The 13414-nt window shown below is 40.4% G+C and overlaps 1 protein-coding gene across 4 annotated transcripts in view; it reads left to right on the top strand.

The window, feature by feature from the left end:
- The window catches only part of GDAP2 (ganglioside induced differentiation associated protein 2), a 69462-nt gene that overhangs the window by 17664 nt on the left and 38384 nt on the right, over nt 1–13414 (top strand). For all 4 annotated transcript variants that reach the window (XR_016210713.1, XM_070077810.2, XM_002715714.6 and 1 more), the window contains 3 exons: nt 5231–5384; nt 6243–6331; nt 12192–12268. Coding sequence is in view for 3 of the 4 variants with exons in the window: in XM_070077810.2 (XP_069933911.1) it covers nt 5231–5384; nt 6243–6331; nt 12192–12268 (320 nt within the window). In the remaining variant the exon portion in view is untranslated. The remainder of the gene's footprint in view (nt 1–5230; nt 5385–6242; nt 6332–12191; nt 12269–13414) is intronic.

Genomic DNA, 13414 nt, shown 5'->3' on the forward strand with positions numbered 1-13414 from the left:
CTAGATTATTAATAATTTGATTTTTGTGTGTGTAATTATTTTCCCACATACCCATCACTGCAACACCCCCCCCCTTTTTTTTTTTGAGATTTATTTATTTGAAGGGCTGAAGGGCAGAGTTACGGAGAGACAGAAAGAAAGAGAAATATCTCATCCCCTGATCCACTCCCCCAGTGGCTGCAACAGCCAAGGTTGGGCCAGGCTGAAGCCAGGAGCTTGTTCCTGGTCTTCCCTGTGGGTGGTAGGGGCCCAAACACCTGGACCATCCTGGCACATTAGCGGGAAGCTTTCAAATACAACTGCAAACCTCTCAATAAAGTCATACAGTGTATCTTTCAGTTCTACTTTTTCTTGGTAAAACTCCTCGGTGTCCTCCACCCTCTCTGATTCCTCTCTTGACTGCTCTCTATGACTGTTGCACAAATATTGCCCTGGAACTTTTAAAAATATCCTGGCAAATCGTTTTTCCTCTTTAATGGACTGAACCCCTGGACCCATTTCTTAGATCTTATGTCTCTCTCTTTTTTTTTTTTTTTTTTTTATGTACACCTTCAACTTTGTGAGTAAATCTACCAGGAAGTAAAAGGGTGTAGTGGTACAAAATTACCAGATCATAGTCCTGTCTTCATACTTAATTAGAAATAGAATTCTAGTTTGAAAGTCATCATCTAGAATTTTAAAGGCGTTATCTTCTGTTTTGACTATTGCCACTGAAAAAGTCAGATGATATTCTTTCTCTTGATTCTTTCTCTGTTACCGGTTTGTTCCTGGAAGCTTTATGATCTCATCTTTATTTCCGATCTGAAATTTCACAGAGATGTACGCTCATGTGGTTTGGGTATACTGTGGGCTCCTTTAGTCTAAAACAACACTTGTCTTTCGGTTCTGGGAAATTTCTTGTTTTGTTTCATTAGTAATTTCCTTCTGTACTCTCTGTTCTTTGTGAAGAAAGTCTATTAAATATTGTACTTCCTTTTTTAATCCTCTAATTTTCTTTTCTGTTTTTTTTTTTTATCTTTTTATTTTACTTTCTGGGAGATTTTCTCAACTTTAATCTAAACCCTTTCATTGAACTTTAGATTTCTGCTATCATATTTTTTACTTGGCTATAACAATTATGTTAGTGCTATTTCCTATCCTGTGAATATTCTTTTTTAAAAAAACAACATTCTGGTTTTGTTTCAAAGGTACTATACAAGGGTACTTCAAAATGTTCATGGAAAATGGAATTAAAGATAAGTTGATTTTAGTGCCAAAAATTTTGAGCTCCATAGATAGTGTTTTCAAAATACACATTTGTCATAATTTTTTGAACACTCTAATGTACATGGATCTGAAAAATTTTTTGCATCAAAATAAACTTATTTTTTTTTTATTTTTATTTATTTATTTGAGAGATGGAGTTACAGGCAGTGAGAGGAAGAAACAGAGAGAAAGGTCTTCCATCCACTGATTCACTCCCTAAATAGCCTCAATGATTGGAGCTGTGTCAAGCCGAAGCCAGGAGCCAGGAGCTTTCTCCGGGTCTCCCACGTAGGTGCAGGGGCCTAAGCACTTGGTCAAACTGCTACTGCTTTCCCAGGCCATAGCAGAGAGCTGGATTGGAAGAGGAGCAGCCAGGACTAGAACCAGCGTCTATATGGGATGCCGGTGCTACAGAGGGAGGATTAACCTACTGAGTCACAGTGCCAGCCCCTAAACTTATCTTTTATTTCCATAGTCCATAAACTTTTTGAAGTATATGCATATATTTTCTTCTCTGATTATAATAATATTGGTGTTGAGTTTTTTTTTTTTTTAAGATTTTATTTATTTTGAAAGAGTTAACACAGAGAAAGAGAGAAACAGAGATCTTCCATCTGCTGGTTCGCTCACCAGATGGCTGAAACAGCCAGGAGTTTCATTTAGGTCTTCCACAAGGATGGCAGGGGCTGAAACACTTGAGCCATCTTCCACTGCTTTTCCCAGCCCATGTGCACGGAGCTGGATCTGAAGTGAAGCAACTAGGACTTGAACCAGCCCTGTATGGGCCACTGTTCCAAGCAAAAGCTTTACCTGCTAGGCCAGAACACTGGCCCCTGCAATTTCTTTTAATTCATTTTGTGTTTCCTTCCCTTCATTGTCTTGAGAATTTGTTTGTTTTATTTCGTTTTTGCTAGAGGCTGCCCTCACTTCCTGGTGATCCTTAAGTATTAGCTGCATTTAAGAGGGAGAAACTAATATGCTGATGGGAGCTTTGTGTCTGTGAGTCTTAGGCCATTCAAGCTGCTATAACAGTACTGTAGACTGGCCTGCTCATAAACAACAAAAAGTTGTTTCTCACAATGCTGAAGGCTGGAAGTGAGATCAGGGTGCCAGCATTGTCAGGTCTTAGTGAGGGCCTACCTTTGGAGTGCAGACTGTCAGCTTCTTGTTGAATCTTCCTGTTGCAGAGAGAGGAAGCAAGCCTTCTGGGGACGCTTGTAACGAACGATTTTAGTGCCATTCATGAGGGCTTCTCCCTCATAACTTCATCTAATCCTTATTTACCCCGAAAGACCCCACCTTCAAATACTATCACATTAGAGAGGAGGGTTTCAGAATTTCAAGCATTCAGTCCATAATAGTAAGCAAAAGTTATTGTTGGTGAACTTTGAAGCAGTTGACAGAGCAAGAGCCCTGTTTTTTTTTTTTTTTTAACTTTTATTTAATGAATATACGTTTCCAAAGTACGAATAGTGGTTTACTATGGCTTCCCCCCCATACCGTCCCTCCCACCCACAACCCTCCCCTTTCCCACTCCCTCTCCCCTTCCATTCACATCAAGATTCATTTTCGATTATCTTAATATACAGAAGATTAGCTTAGTATACATTAAGTAAGGATTTCAACAGTTTGCTCCCACACAGAAACATAAAGTGAAAAATAATAGATGATTTTTTTTAATGATGATGAAATCAGATCAGACCTATTGTCATGTTTAATCCCAGTGAGAGTCAAGTTGGGAGTTGATAGTTTTTTTTCTTTTCTTTTCTTTTTTTTTTTTTTTTTTTTTTTACAGAGGATCAGTTTAGTATGCATTAAGTAAAGATTTCAACAGTTTGCACCCCCATAGAAACACAAAGTGAAATATATTATTTGAGTACTCGTTATAGCATTAAGCCTCAGTGTACAGCACATTAAGGACAGAGATCCTACATGAGGAGTAAGTGCACAGTGACTCCTGTTGTTGACTTTACCAATTGACACTCCTGTCTATGGCATCAGTAATCTCCCTATGCTCCAGTCATGAGTTTCCAAGGCTATGGAAGCCCCTTGAGTTCTCCGACTCTTATCTTGTTTAGACAAGGTCATAGTCAAAGTGGAGGTTCTCTCCTCCCTTCAGAGAAAGGTACCTCCTTCTTTGAAGACCTGTTCTTTCCACTGAGATCTCACTCACAGAGATCTTTTGCCAGCGTGTCTTGGCTTTCCATGCCTGAAATACTCTCATGGGCTTTTCAGCCAGATCTGAATGCCTTTAGGGCTGATTCTGAGGCCAGAGTGCTATTTAGGGCATCTGCCATTCTATGAGTCTGCTGAGTATCTCACTTCCCATGTTGGATCACTCTCCCCTTTATTTATTCTATCGGTTAGTGTTAGCAGGTACTAGACTTGCTTATGTGCTCCCTTTGACTCTTAGTCCTTTCATTATGATCAATTGTGAACTGAAATTGATCACTTGGAATAGTGAGATGGCATTGGTACATGCCACCTTGATGGGATTAAATTGGAGTCCCCTGGTATGTTTCTAACTCTACCATTTGGGGCAAGTCAGCTTGAGCATGTCCCAAATTATATATCTCTTCCCTCTCTTATTCCTACTCTTATGTTTAACAGGGATCACATTTCAGTTAAATTTCAACACTTAAGAATAACTGTGTATTAATTACAGAATTAAACCAGTCATATTAAGTAGAACAGACAAAAAAACTACTAAGAGGGATAATGTATTAAGTTGTTCATTAACAGTCAGGGCTATGCTGATCAAGTCACCGTTTCCCATAGTGTCCCTTTCACTTCAACAGGTTTCCTTTTTGGTGTTCAGTCAGTTGTCACCGATCAGGGAGAACATATGGTATTTGTCCCTTTGGGACTGGCTTATTTCACTCAGCATGATGTGTTCCAGATTCCTCCATTTTGTTGCAAATGACTGGATTTCGTTGTTTCTTACTGCGGTATAGTATTCTAAAGAGTACATATCCCATAATTTCTTTATCCAGTCTACCGTTGATGGAGCCCTGTTGTTTATCTGGGGAATTTCGCTCAGTTTTCAGTCTGTAGGTCCTCTGGCTTGAGCCTCTTAATTCCCAGGGAAGGAGTTCTCCAGGGATGTAATCCTGAGGATCTGTTTCAGGAGCCAGTTAGGGGCAAAGGTCTAGACGTTTCTCTAACCAGTGTAATCCCTCCTTTTCAGCTGCTCCTGGGGTTCTGGAGTCCAGAAACTCTCCAGTTCAACATCTTTAGGGAATAAAAATCCTCTCTGCTGCCCTGGTGGTAAAGCAGTCGTCACTTTGCTGTGCTGGCTAGGGCAGGGGTTGCTGCAGAGTCCCCTGTTCTCGGACTTTTAACCTGGCCTCCCCTTTTTAGGCCCCCTTTACAGCATAGCCTTTAGAAGTACTTACTAGGGCCTCTGATTTCTGAGCCTTTCTAGTGTTCCCTAGTAAGAACGGAATCATGAATAGCCTTGCATGCAGTTTGCACGTTAACTCATTTAATCTTGTGAAGTGCTGCTGGTATCTCCCTTAAACAGGAATCTGAGGCCTGGCAAGGCCGAGCTTCTGCCTGGGATACCACAGGAGGCACAGAGTAGACTCAGGATCTGAATCAAAGCAGTCTGTCTGAATCCAACCATGCTTTTCAGTATAGATCAGCTTGCTTCCCACTGCTTAGCCCATTTCTGCAAGCAGTTAAGGGTCTCTGCTCTGCTAAGTCAGTTACCGCAAGTCCATTGACTTTCTGTCTTCCAGAATTTTGGTGATGCTTATCTGTTCCATGTTCTCTCCCATCCCCTTTGTCTCTGCTTAAGCCTGTTGTATGGCTTCACTGTCAGTTTGGGAGCAGAAAGGAACAGAGATAAATGCTTGTGTTCAATACATCTATTTTAACTGACGTCTCTCAAAATTCTTAATACTTCACCTATTGTTATGCTTTGATTTGTTGTTTTCTTTCTCTAGTATCACCCCACTTAATGTATGGCTCCTACTGTTCCCAGGTTGCCGAACAGGTGAAGCCAAATTGACAAAAGGATTCAACCTGGCTGCCCGGTTCATCATTCACACAGTGGGACCTAAATATAAGAGCCGCTACCGCACAGCAGCTGAGAGCTCCCTGTACAGCTGCTACAGAAATGTACTTCAGCTGGCAAAGTATGGTCTGCTCATTTCCTGAACTAGCCATGCCATACATTGTTAAATGCCCCAGTTTTTTTTTTTTTTTTCATTTATCTATTTGAATGACAGAGTTATACAAAGGAAAGGAGGGAGAAATCTTCCATCTGCTGGTTCACTCCCCAAATGGCCACACTGGCCAGGTAAAAGCCCCTATTTTAAAGGTGAAACCTACCTACTGAAGTAAAATTTTAAGGAACTTAGGTAGTTTAGGAAGACCTTAAATTTAGGAAGACCCTCTTCAGGCTTAAAAGGATAAAGCAGATTTGGGTGACTTGAGAATTAACCTGTTCCCTTTTTATTTAGGCTTTAACTTGAAATAATATGTCCCCTAAACAATTAAGTTACATATTAATATGATTATTAAGTGATGCAATTAGATTAGCTGTCATAATGGGTTTGTTGAAGAGATAGGGAAGAAGGTGAGCTGCATTTTGAAACTAACTGTGGGGGCTGGTGCTGTGGCACAGCGGGTTAACGCCCTGGCCTGAAGTACCGGCATCCCATATAGGGGCCTGTTTGAGACCTGGCTGCTCCACTTCCAATCCATCTCTCTGCTATGGCCTGGGAAAGCAGTAGAACATGGCCCAAGTCCTTAGGCCCCTGCACCCACATGGGAGACCTGGAGGAGGCTCCTGGCTTTGGATCAGTGCAGCTCTGGCCATTGTGGCCAATTGGGGAGTGAACCATTGGATGGAAGATCTCTCTCTCTCTCTGCCTCTCCTCTCTCTGTGTAACTCTTTCAAATAGATAAATAAATCTTAAAAAAAAAAAAAAAAACTGTATTCCTGTGTGAGTATCATGAATGCAGTGCAGTTTTTGTGTTTCTGTTTGCAGAGAGCAGTCAATGTCTTCCGTTGGATTCTGTGTCATCAATTCTGCAAAACGAGGTTATCCTTTGGAAGACGCAACACACATAGCGCTTCGTAAGTAGTATTGGAGGTGCGGTATAAAAGTGAGTCTTACAGTTTTTTTTTTATCAACAGTCAAGTAGTTCTAGCCAGAGAAGATTAACTGACTAATTGACTAATTGATGGTGGCAGCCTGGAAGGAAGTGTCTATTGAAGGATTACAGATTTCCCAGCTTCCTTTCTTGAGTTGATATTTTTGGTCATTTGAATAAAGGCTAGGAAGACTTGCCTATGGAATTGGAAAATGATTCTGACACAAGAAGTATGGCCAGTGCATTAGGTAGTTGAATTAGGATTCAGAATAGCCCTAATAGTCTACAATAGTGCAGTCAAAACATATTTCATAATATCATGTTTGTATGGCACTTTGCTTTTTTTAAACAGCAGCTCTCACGTATGATATTTGAATATAAAACTCTGCATTTATGCTTTAGAAAGACTGATCTCAATCAATATGAGCCAAAACATATACGACATTCAGCTTAAGAAAGACCATGACCTACCCGTATTACAGTTAGGTTCAGACCACATCTCTAGTTTTGTAGGTAGTTCTGGATATCATAGTTCATAAGACATTGACAGACAGTTTGAGATATTCATGGTGTCCCTCCTACAGAAGAGCCAGCTTCTATCAAATGTCGTGTCCCTCTTCAAATGTCTAAAGGAGTGCTGTTGCCGACTTACTCTGTGCTGCATTTGCCAAGCAGTGGTTCTTGGCTACAGGCAGCGGTGCCATCATAAACTACTTTGAGCATCCAGTGAAAGAACACTGCGCGAGAGTGCACATAATTACAGAACTTGCACACTATTTCAGGAGGTTTGCAGGTGCTCATAGGATTGTAAATGATTCCAGAAGGCAAATCTAAGACCAAGTTACAAAGAAGGAGATTTTGGTCCCTTTTGAGATCAGACTGACGATTACAGGAAGCATTTTGGTAAAATCCTTCTCACTGGGAACATTCATGCAGAGCCTCCTTGACCATCTGTGGCAGATATTGTAGAAAACATTTATCATTTGTAAGGGAAACCATCCTAGGTCATCTTTGAGACCCAAATTTAAAGACAAACTGAATATCATATCTATCCAAAATTATAGAGTTCTCTGAATGTATAAAATTATTGTTATACAACCTAGAATTTAGTGTGAAGGACCTAGTCTGTCTTAAATAGTCCTTTTAATTATAACATGTCTTAAAAATGAATATCTTTACTACTTAAGGATTTTATAATAAATATGTATACATATATGTAAATATGTAATAGTTATAATTCATATGTATATATGACAGCTTTTTTTAAGGTTTAATTTTTATTTGTTTGAAAGGCAGAGTTAAAGAGGGAGAGGGAGAGAAGAGAGAGAGACAGAAAGATCTTCCATCCACTGGTTCACTTCCAAAATGGCCACAACGGCCAGGGCTGGGTCAGGCCAAAACCAGGAAACTGGAGCTTCTTCCAGGTCTTCCACATGGGTGCAGGGACCCAAGGATTTGGGCCATCCTCTGCTGCTTTCCCAGGCACATTAGCAGGGAGCTAGGTTGGAAGCAGTGCAGCCAGGACTCAAGCCTGTACCCATATGGGATGCAGCTTTACCTGCTACACGCTAACACCAGTCCCCTCGACAACTTCTTGAAAGGCAGGGATCTTATGTTTTCATTTTTGTATGAATGCTTGAGTTATGGTATTTTCAGGGGCCAGCTCTGTGGGGTAGTAGGTAAAGTCACCATCTGCGGTGTCAGCATCCCATATGGGGCTGGTTTGAGTCCTGGCTGCTCCGCTTCCAATCCAGCTCCCTGCTAATGCACCTGACAAAGCCGCCAAAATTGGCCTGAGTGCTTGGGCCCCTGCACCCACATGGTTGACCTGGAAGAAGCTCCTGGCTCCTGGCCTCAGATCTTTCCAGCTCTGGCCATTGTGTCCACTGGAGAGTACACCAGCAGACAGAAGATTCTGTGTGTGTGTGTGTCTTCCCCTCTCTCTAACTCTGCCTTTCAAATAAATAAATAAATCTTTAAAAAAAAAAAAGAAAAATATGGTATTTACTTAAAAAATACAAGTATGTATTTTTTAAAATGGCAGAAAAATTGGATTTAATTTCATCAACAACCCTTGTTTTAGTGTGATGTCCATTACACAATTAAAAGACTCAGGGTTGCAGGACCTGGAACTTAGATCCAGGCTTTGTGACTCTTAAGTCTGGTCACCTGTTAGATTAGGTAACTCATCATGCTTAGAAAAGACCTGTGTTATACCTTGCCTGTCTTCTAAATGGTGCCTTTCCCAATGAAAATTCCTGCCTTGATATTACTCCTTCTCTCAATGCTTTCAGCAAATTTTGATGTTCTGATTCCTCTTATCCCTTTCCCTATCATCTCATAACTTCTATGTTTCCTTTCTTGTTAAAGTAATTTTAAAGAATAGAAGTTTAGGAGAAACAAAATTTTCCATCCACTGGTTCATTCCCCAAATGGCTTCATCAGTCATGGCTGGACTGGGCCAGTCCAAAGCCAGGAGCTAGGGACCCTATCCAGGTCTCCTATGTGGGTAGCAGGGACCCAAGAACCTGGGCCATGTTCCACTGGTTTTTCAGGCACATTAGCAGGGAGCTGGATCAGAAGTGAAGTAGCTGGGACTTGAACCAGCATTCCAATTTGGAATGCCACTATCACAAGCAGTGGTTTAACCCACTGCAACATAACACTGGCCCCAGGAGCATTGTTTTGCATGGAATGCATTGGATAGAGAGTCAACAAGATTGCTCTTTGGTCCCAGATAAATCACTTAATATAGTACCATAGGAGAGGTCAACTTGAGAGTGATGGGTAATAGCAGGTGAGGATCAATAGAGGATATAAGCGACTCTGTTGAAGCAATTTCTAGGAATTTAAGTGGCAAAAATGAAATATATAGCTCTCAGAGTGGTTTCATTAACTTATATTTTAGAAGACCCTGTTGATCTATTACAGATCTTATTATGACACCTTAAATGTAGTAAATCCAATAGCAAAGCTGTAGCATCTCATTTTTTAAAATGCACAAACACACACATAGAGACAATGATGCTGCTTTCTTGAATACTTTCTCAAGCATTTAAAAACAAATGCCTGTATATTATTGTATCATATATGGTCCAGAAGCAAATCTAATGATAGAATACTTAAGTCCATACTATGAAAAGCATTCTTTTTAAACTATTATCAAAATTTACTTCATTTGAAACCTAATACTTATATCTTCTTGATAGACACATTGAGATTTTTTTCTATTTTTAGTTAATTTTTATTTAGTTAATATTTTTAGTGCAGTTCAGTTTTTTCCCAGAAAAAAAATAAATATCTACATTTAAATAAATGGATTTATTTTAGTCAGCACAAATTTGAGTAACTATTGCTGTTGTATTAGGTTCTTTGCTGAATGCAAGAGGATACAGTGGTATAAAAAAAAAAAAGAAAAGAAGGCGGGCGCCACGGCTCACTAGGCTAATCCTCTGCCTTGCGGTGCCGGCACACGGGGTTCTAGTCCCAGTCGGGGCGCCAGATTCTGTCCCGGTTGCCCCTCTTCCAGGCCAGCTCTCTGCTGTGGCCCGGGAATGCAGTGGAGGATGGCCCAAGTGCTTGGGTCCTGCACCCCATGGGAGACCAGGATAAGTACCTGGCTCCTGCCTTTGGATCAGCGCGGTGCGCTGGTCACAGTGCGCCAGCCGTGGTGGCCATTGGAGGGTGAACCAATGGCAAAAGGAAGACCTTTCTCTCTGTCTCTCTCTCTCACTATCCACTCTGCCTGTCAAAAAAAAAAAAAAAAAAAGAAAGAAAAAGAAAAGAAGAAGAAAATGAAAGTTTTTGTTCTTGTGTTTCCAGGTTGAGAATATTAATGTCCCATATGTCAATGTCACCAGTTAAAGGGTAGTCACTAAACTTTAAGCATATGACATCATGGTTGAAGGCAGAGAATAGTGTACAGAGAATAGTGAAACTTGAAAGGAATGGTACTCACTAGCAGTGTGGACTAAAGTCACGTCATCGTCTTTTCCACCTCTTTTTGTAGAAATGCTTTTGTGTATGAACTCTGCTAAGAGAATTCAGTTTCGTTACTACTTGACATTGTATTTTTTCTTCCAAAGGAAATACTGCAATTATCTCCTGCAAAACTGCTATGTGAGAATGTTAAGACTTGGTATAAACATAGATAGAATAAACGAAAATCCCATTTGAAAGCTCATTTTTCAATAAGTATTAAGGAAGACTAGAAGGAGAAATGAAAAATAAGTTACCACCTAACAGAGGGAAAGTTAGGAATGTTTGTTCAGTCCTTCAACAAATTAGTTTCCTCTATTAAATCTTAAATTAGGATGTTGAACAAGACAGGCAATATGTATATAACCAGAACCATGTATTACTGACTCTGTTACTACTTACTACCTACTTGTGAATGATTGCATGTCATATCCTTAAGGTATGCTGTGTCTTAATTATAATATCATATTAATGTAAAAAATGCTTTACTTTGAAAAGTTCACATCCTACCTGTTAAATGTTTTGAGAAGTTTACAAGTAGAAAGATGTTCAAAAGATATGTATTCTCCTCCATCAATTTACAATGAATTATGTCCCAACAAGCCAGTGGTTAGTGAAAAATGCATTAACACCCAATAAATCCATTGAAGAGTAGAAAAATTGTAAGTCAAACCCAAGCCATTATAAGTTGAAGACTGTCTGTATAAGAGGAGCACAGGAAAGGTAGAGTTGCACCCAGAGGAATGGATCTTGACTGGGTCTTGAAAAATGAGTAGGAATTCAAACCAAGGGAAGGGAATGGTGGAAGAATGGTATTCTAGTGAAAGGCAGGTAAGCAGCATGTTGTAAGTACAGCAAATAAATATATTTAGCTAAGACCTAAGCTATACAGAAGGAATAGTTGGGACTAGGACTAAGGAACAGAGTAGAGGAAGGTGGTCAGTTGGCAGGGAGGGGGAATATAGAGTCATGCTAGAGACTGAATCTTAATGCATAAGCTGTGCAGAGCTGTTCCGCTGTTTAGTAAGAGAGGTAGCATAAGAAGATAACTCGACCTACAGTGCGTGTGCAGACTTAGAAAAGAAAGAAACTTGGAGCACAGGTCAGAGCTTATTGCTGATGTCTATGTATACATTGAGAACCTGAAACAGCTGGAACAGAGAAGGAATGATATTAGAAATACTAGCAGTCTGGTTGAAAGATCGTGGGAAGCACTTGAAAATACAGGATGAAGGAAGAGTGATTCAGGTAAAGGAATAGGTTTTGAATAGGGGAGAAGATGCAGGTCAGGATTTGGACCTGTTAAGGGCAGAACTCTGGAGGACAACATTTTAAAAGGGTAGGGTCATGGGCATTACGGACTAATGCAAGTTGGGAACTGAGAAGGCTGCTAGGTCTTAAAGCTATTGGAGATAACATGAAATTAAGAAAACGAAATTCAGCTTTGGTTTGTCAGAGGGTGTAAGGCTGAGAAGGACACCCAATACTGTAACTGAATGCATGGGTAGACACTTGTGCTGGGTCAGTAGGCCCTGGGAACGGAGCATGTGCTGGGTAAGAGAGAAGTGTCTGCAGTCAGGGTCTGGGAATAGAGCAGGAAATAAAGTTCCTATGGTTGTGAGGCCTTCATTCTGCTGGATAAAGAGGGGAGAGCAGAGAGGACACACCATAAACAAGGAACTCCACAAAACAAGTCAGAGAGGGATTTTCATGTAGGCTGCTCTGGGATGATCTCACCAGTGGAGTGTCACTGAGCAGAGATCTGAAGGAAATGAGCGGGGATCTGTTACAGAAACAAAACTTGCAGAGTTTCTTTTCCATGTAAATTGTTATTTATTGAATAATCCATCTATTCTTTTTCTTAGGCACTGTAAGGAGATTTCTAGAGATTCATGGAGAAACCATTGAAAAGGTCGTATTTGCTGTCTCTGAACTTGAAGAGGTATTTTGATAATTGTAGTATTAAATCTTATGTTCTCTTTTAAATGTTTGCATTTGTCTTATATATACTGAATTTCTAGCAGACAAATCTTGATTATCTATGTACGAATTTCACAGTGGGATTTAACTATCATTCATTGAAGATTATTTTGGAAAGTAAAAGTCAAGAAGGAGTGTTCATATTTTTCACTGCTAAGTTGTTGTCACTCTAAGTGGAGTCTCACAGTGCAGGTGCTCTGCTCTGCTCCTTCTGTTAGCTCTCACGGCATCACCTTGTCACCCAAGCCGCAGGTGTCTGCGCAGCATAACCAGAAACAACCATGTTGGGAAATCTGTGGTGCTCCCTGAGCTGGAAGCAAGTGCTAGGCCAGCTTAGGGGCTGGTGTTTTATAAATTGTGAGATTTACATGTTTTTGTTACATGTAATTAAGCTGAGTATGTTTCAGTTTAATTCAGAACCATTTTAGAAAAGCAGTTCTTTATTTTTGTCTTAATAGGTATTATTTAGTCTTAGAATGCTCCATCCTATTTAGCTTCTAATATTTCCTATTTGTATCTCTGAACAAGTTACTTCATTGTCTGTGCTTTGGCAAAATAGGAAAGGGATTATGTCTATACAAATTATAAAGAGAATGTTTCTGGTCTTCATACATACTTTCTGAAAACATGATGCAAGAGGGGCCAGGTTGTGGTGTAACAGGTTAAGCTACCGCCTGTGACGCCAGCACTGTTTTGAGCCCCAGCTGCTCCACTTGCAATCCAGCTCCCTGCTAATGAGCCTGAGAAAGAGGTGGGGAATGGCCCAAGTACCTGGGCCCCTGCACCCATTTGGGAGACCTGATGAAGCTGCTGGCTCCTGGATTCAACCTGGCCCAGCCCCTGCTGTTGCGGCCATCTGAAGAGTGAACCAGCAGATGGAAGATGTCTCTTCCTCTCTTTCTCTCTTTCTCTAACTCTACCTTAAAAAAAAAAAAAAGCAAGATTGTGGACAACACAAGAAAACTGATGGATAATGATTTCTTTTCTTAAATTTTTTTAATTTTTAATTTTTGACAGGCAGAGCTAGACAGTGAGAGAAAGAGAGACAGAGAGAAAGGTCTTCCTTCCGTTGGTTCACCTCCCAAATGGCTGCTACGGCTGGTGCGCT

The sequence above is a fragment of the Oryctolagus cuniculus genome, chromosome 7 (assembly GCF_051225735.1).
Source record: "Oryctolagus cuniculus isolate XC-2025 breed Fujian yellow rabbit chromosome 7, ASM5122573v1, whole genome shotgun sequence".
In the NCBI taxonomy this organism is placed as follows: Eukaryota; Metazoa; Chordata; class Mammalia; order Lagomorpha; family Leporidae; genus Oryctolagus; species Oryctolagus cuniculus.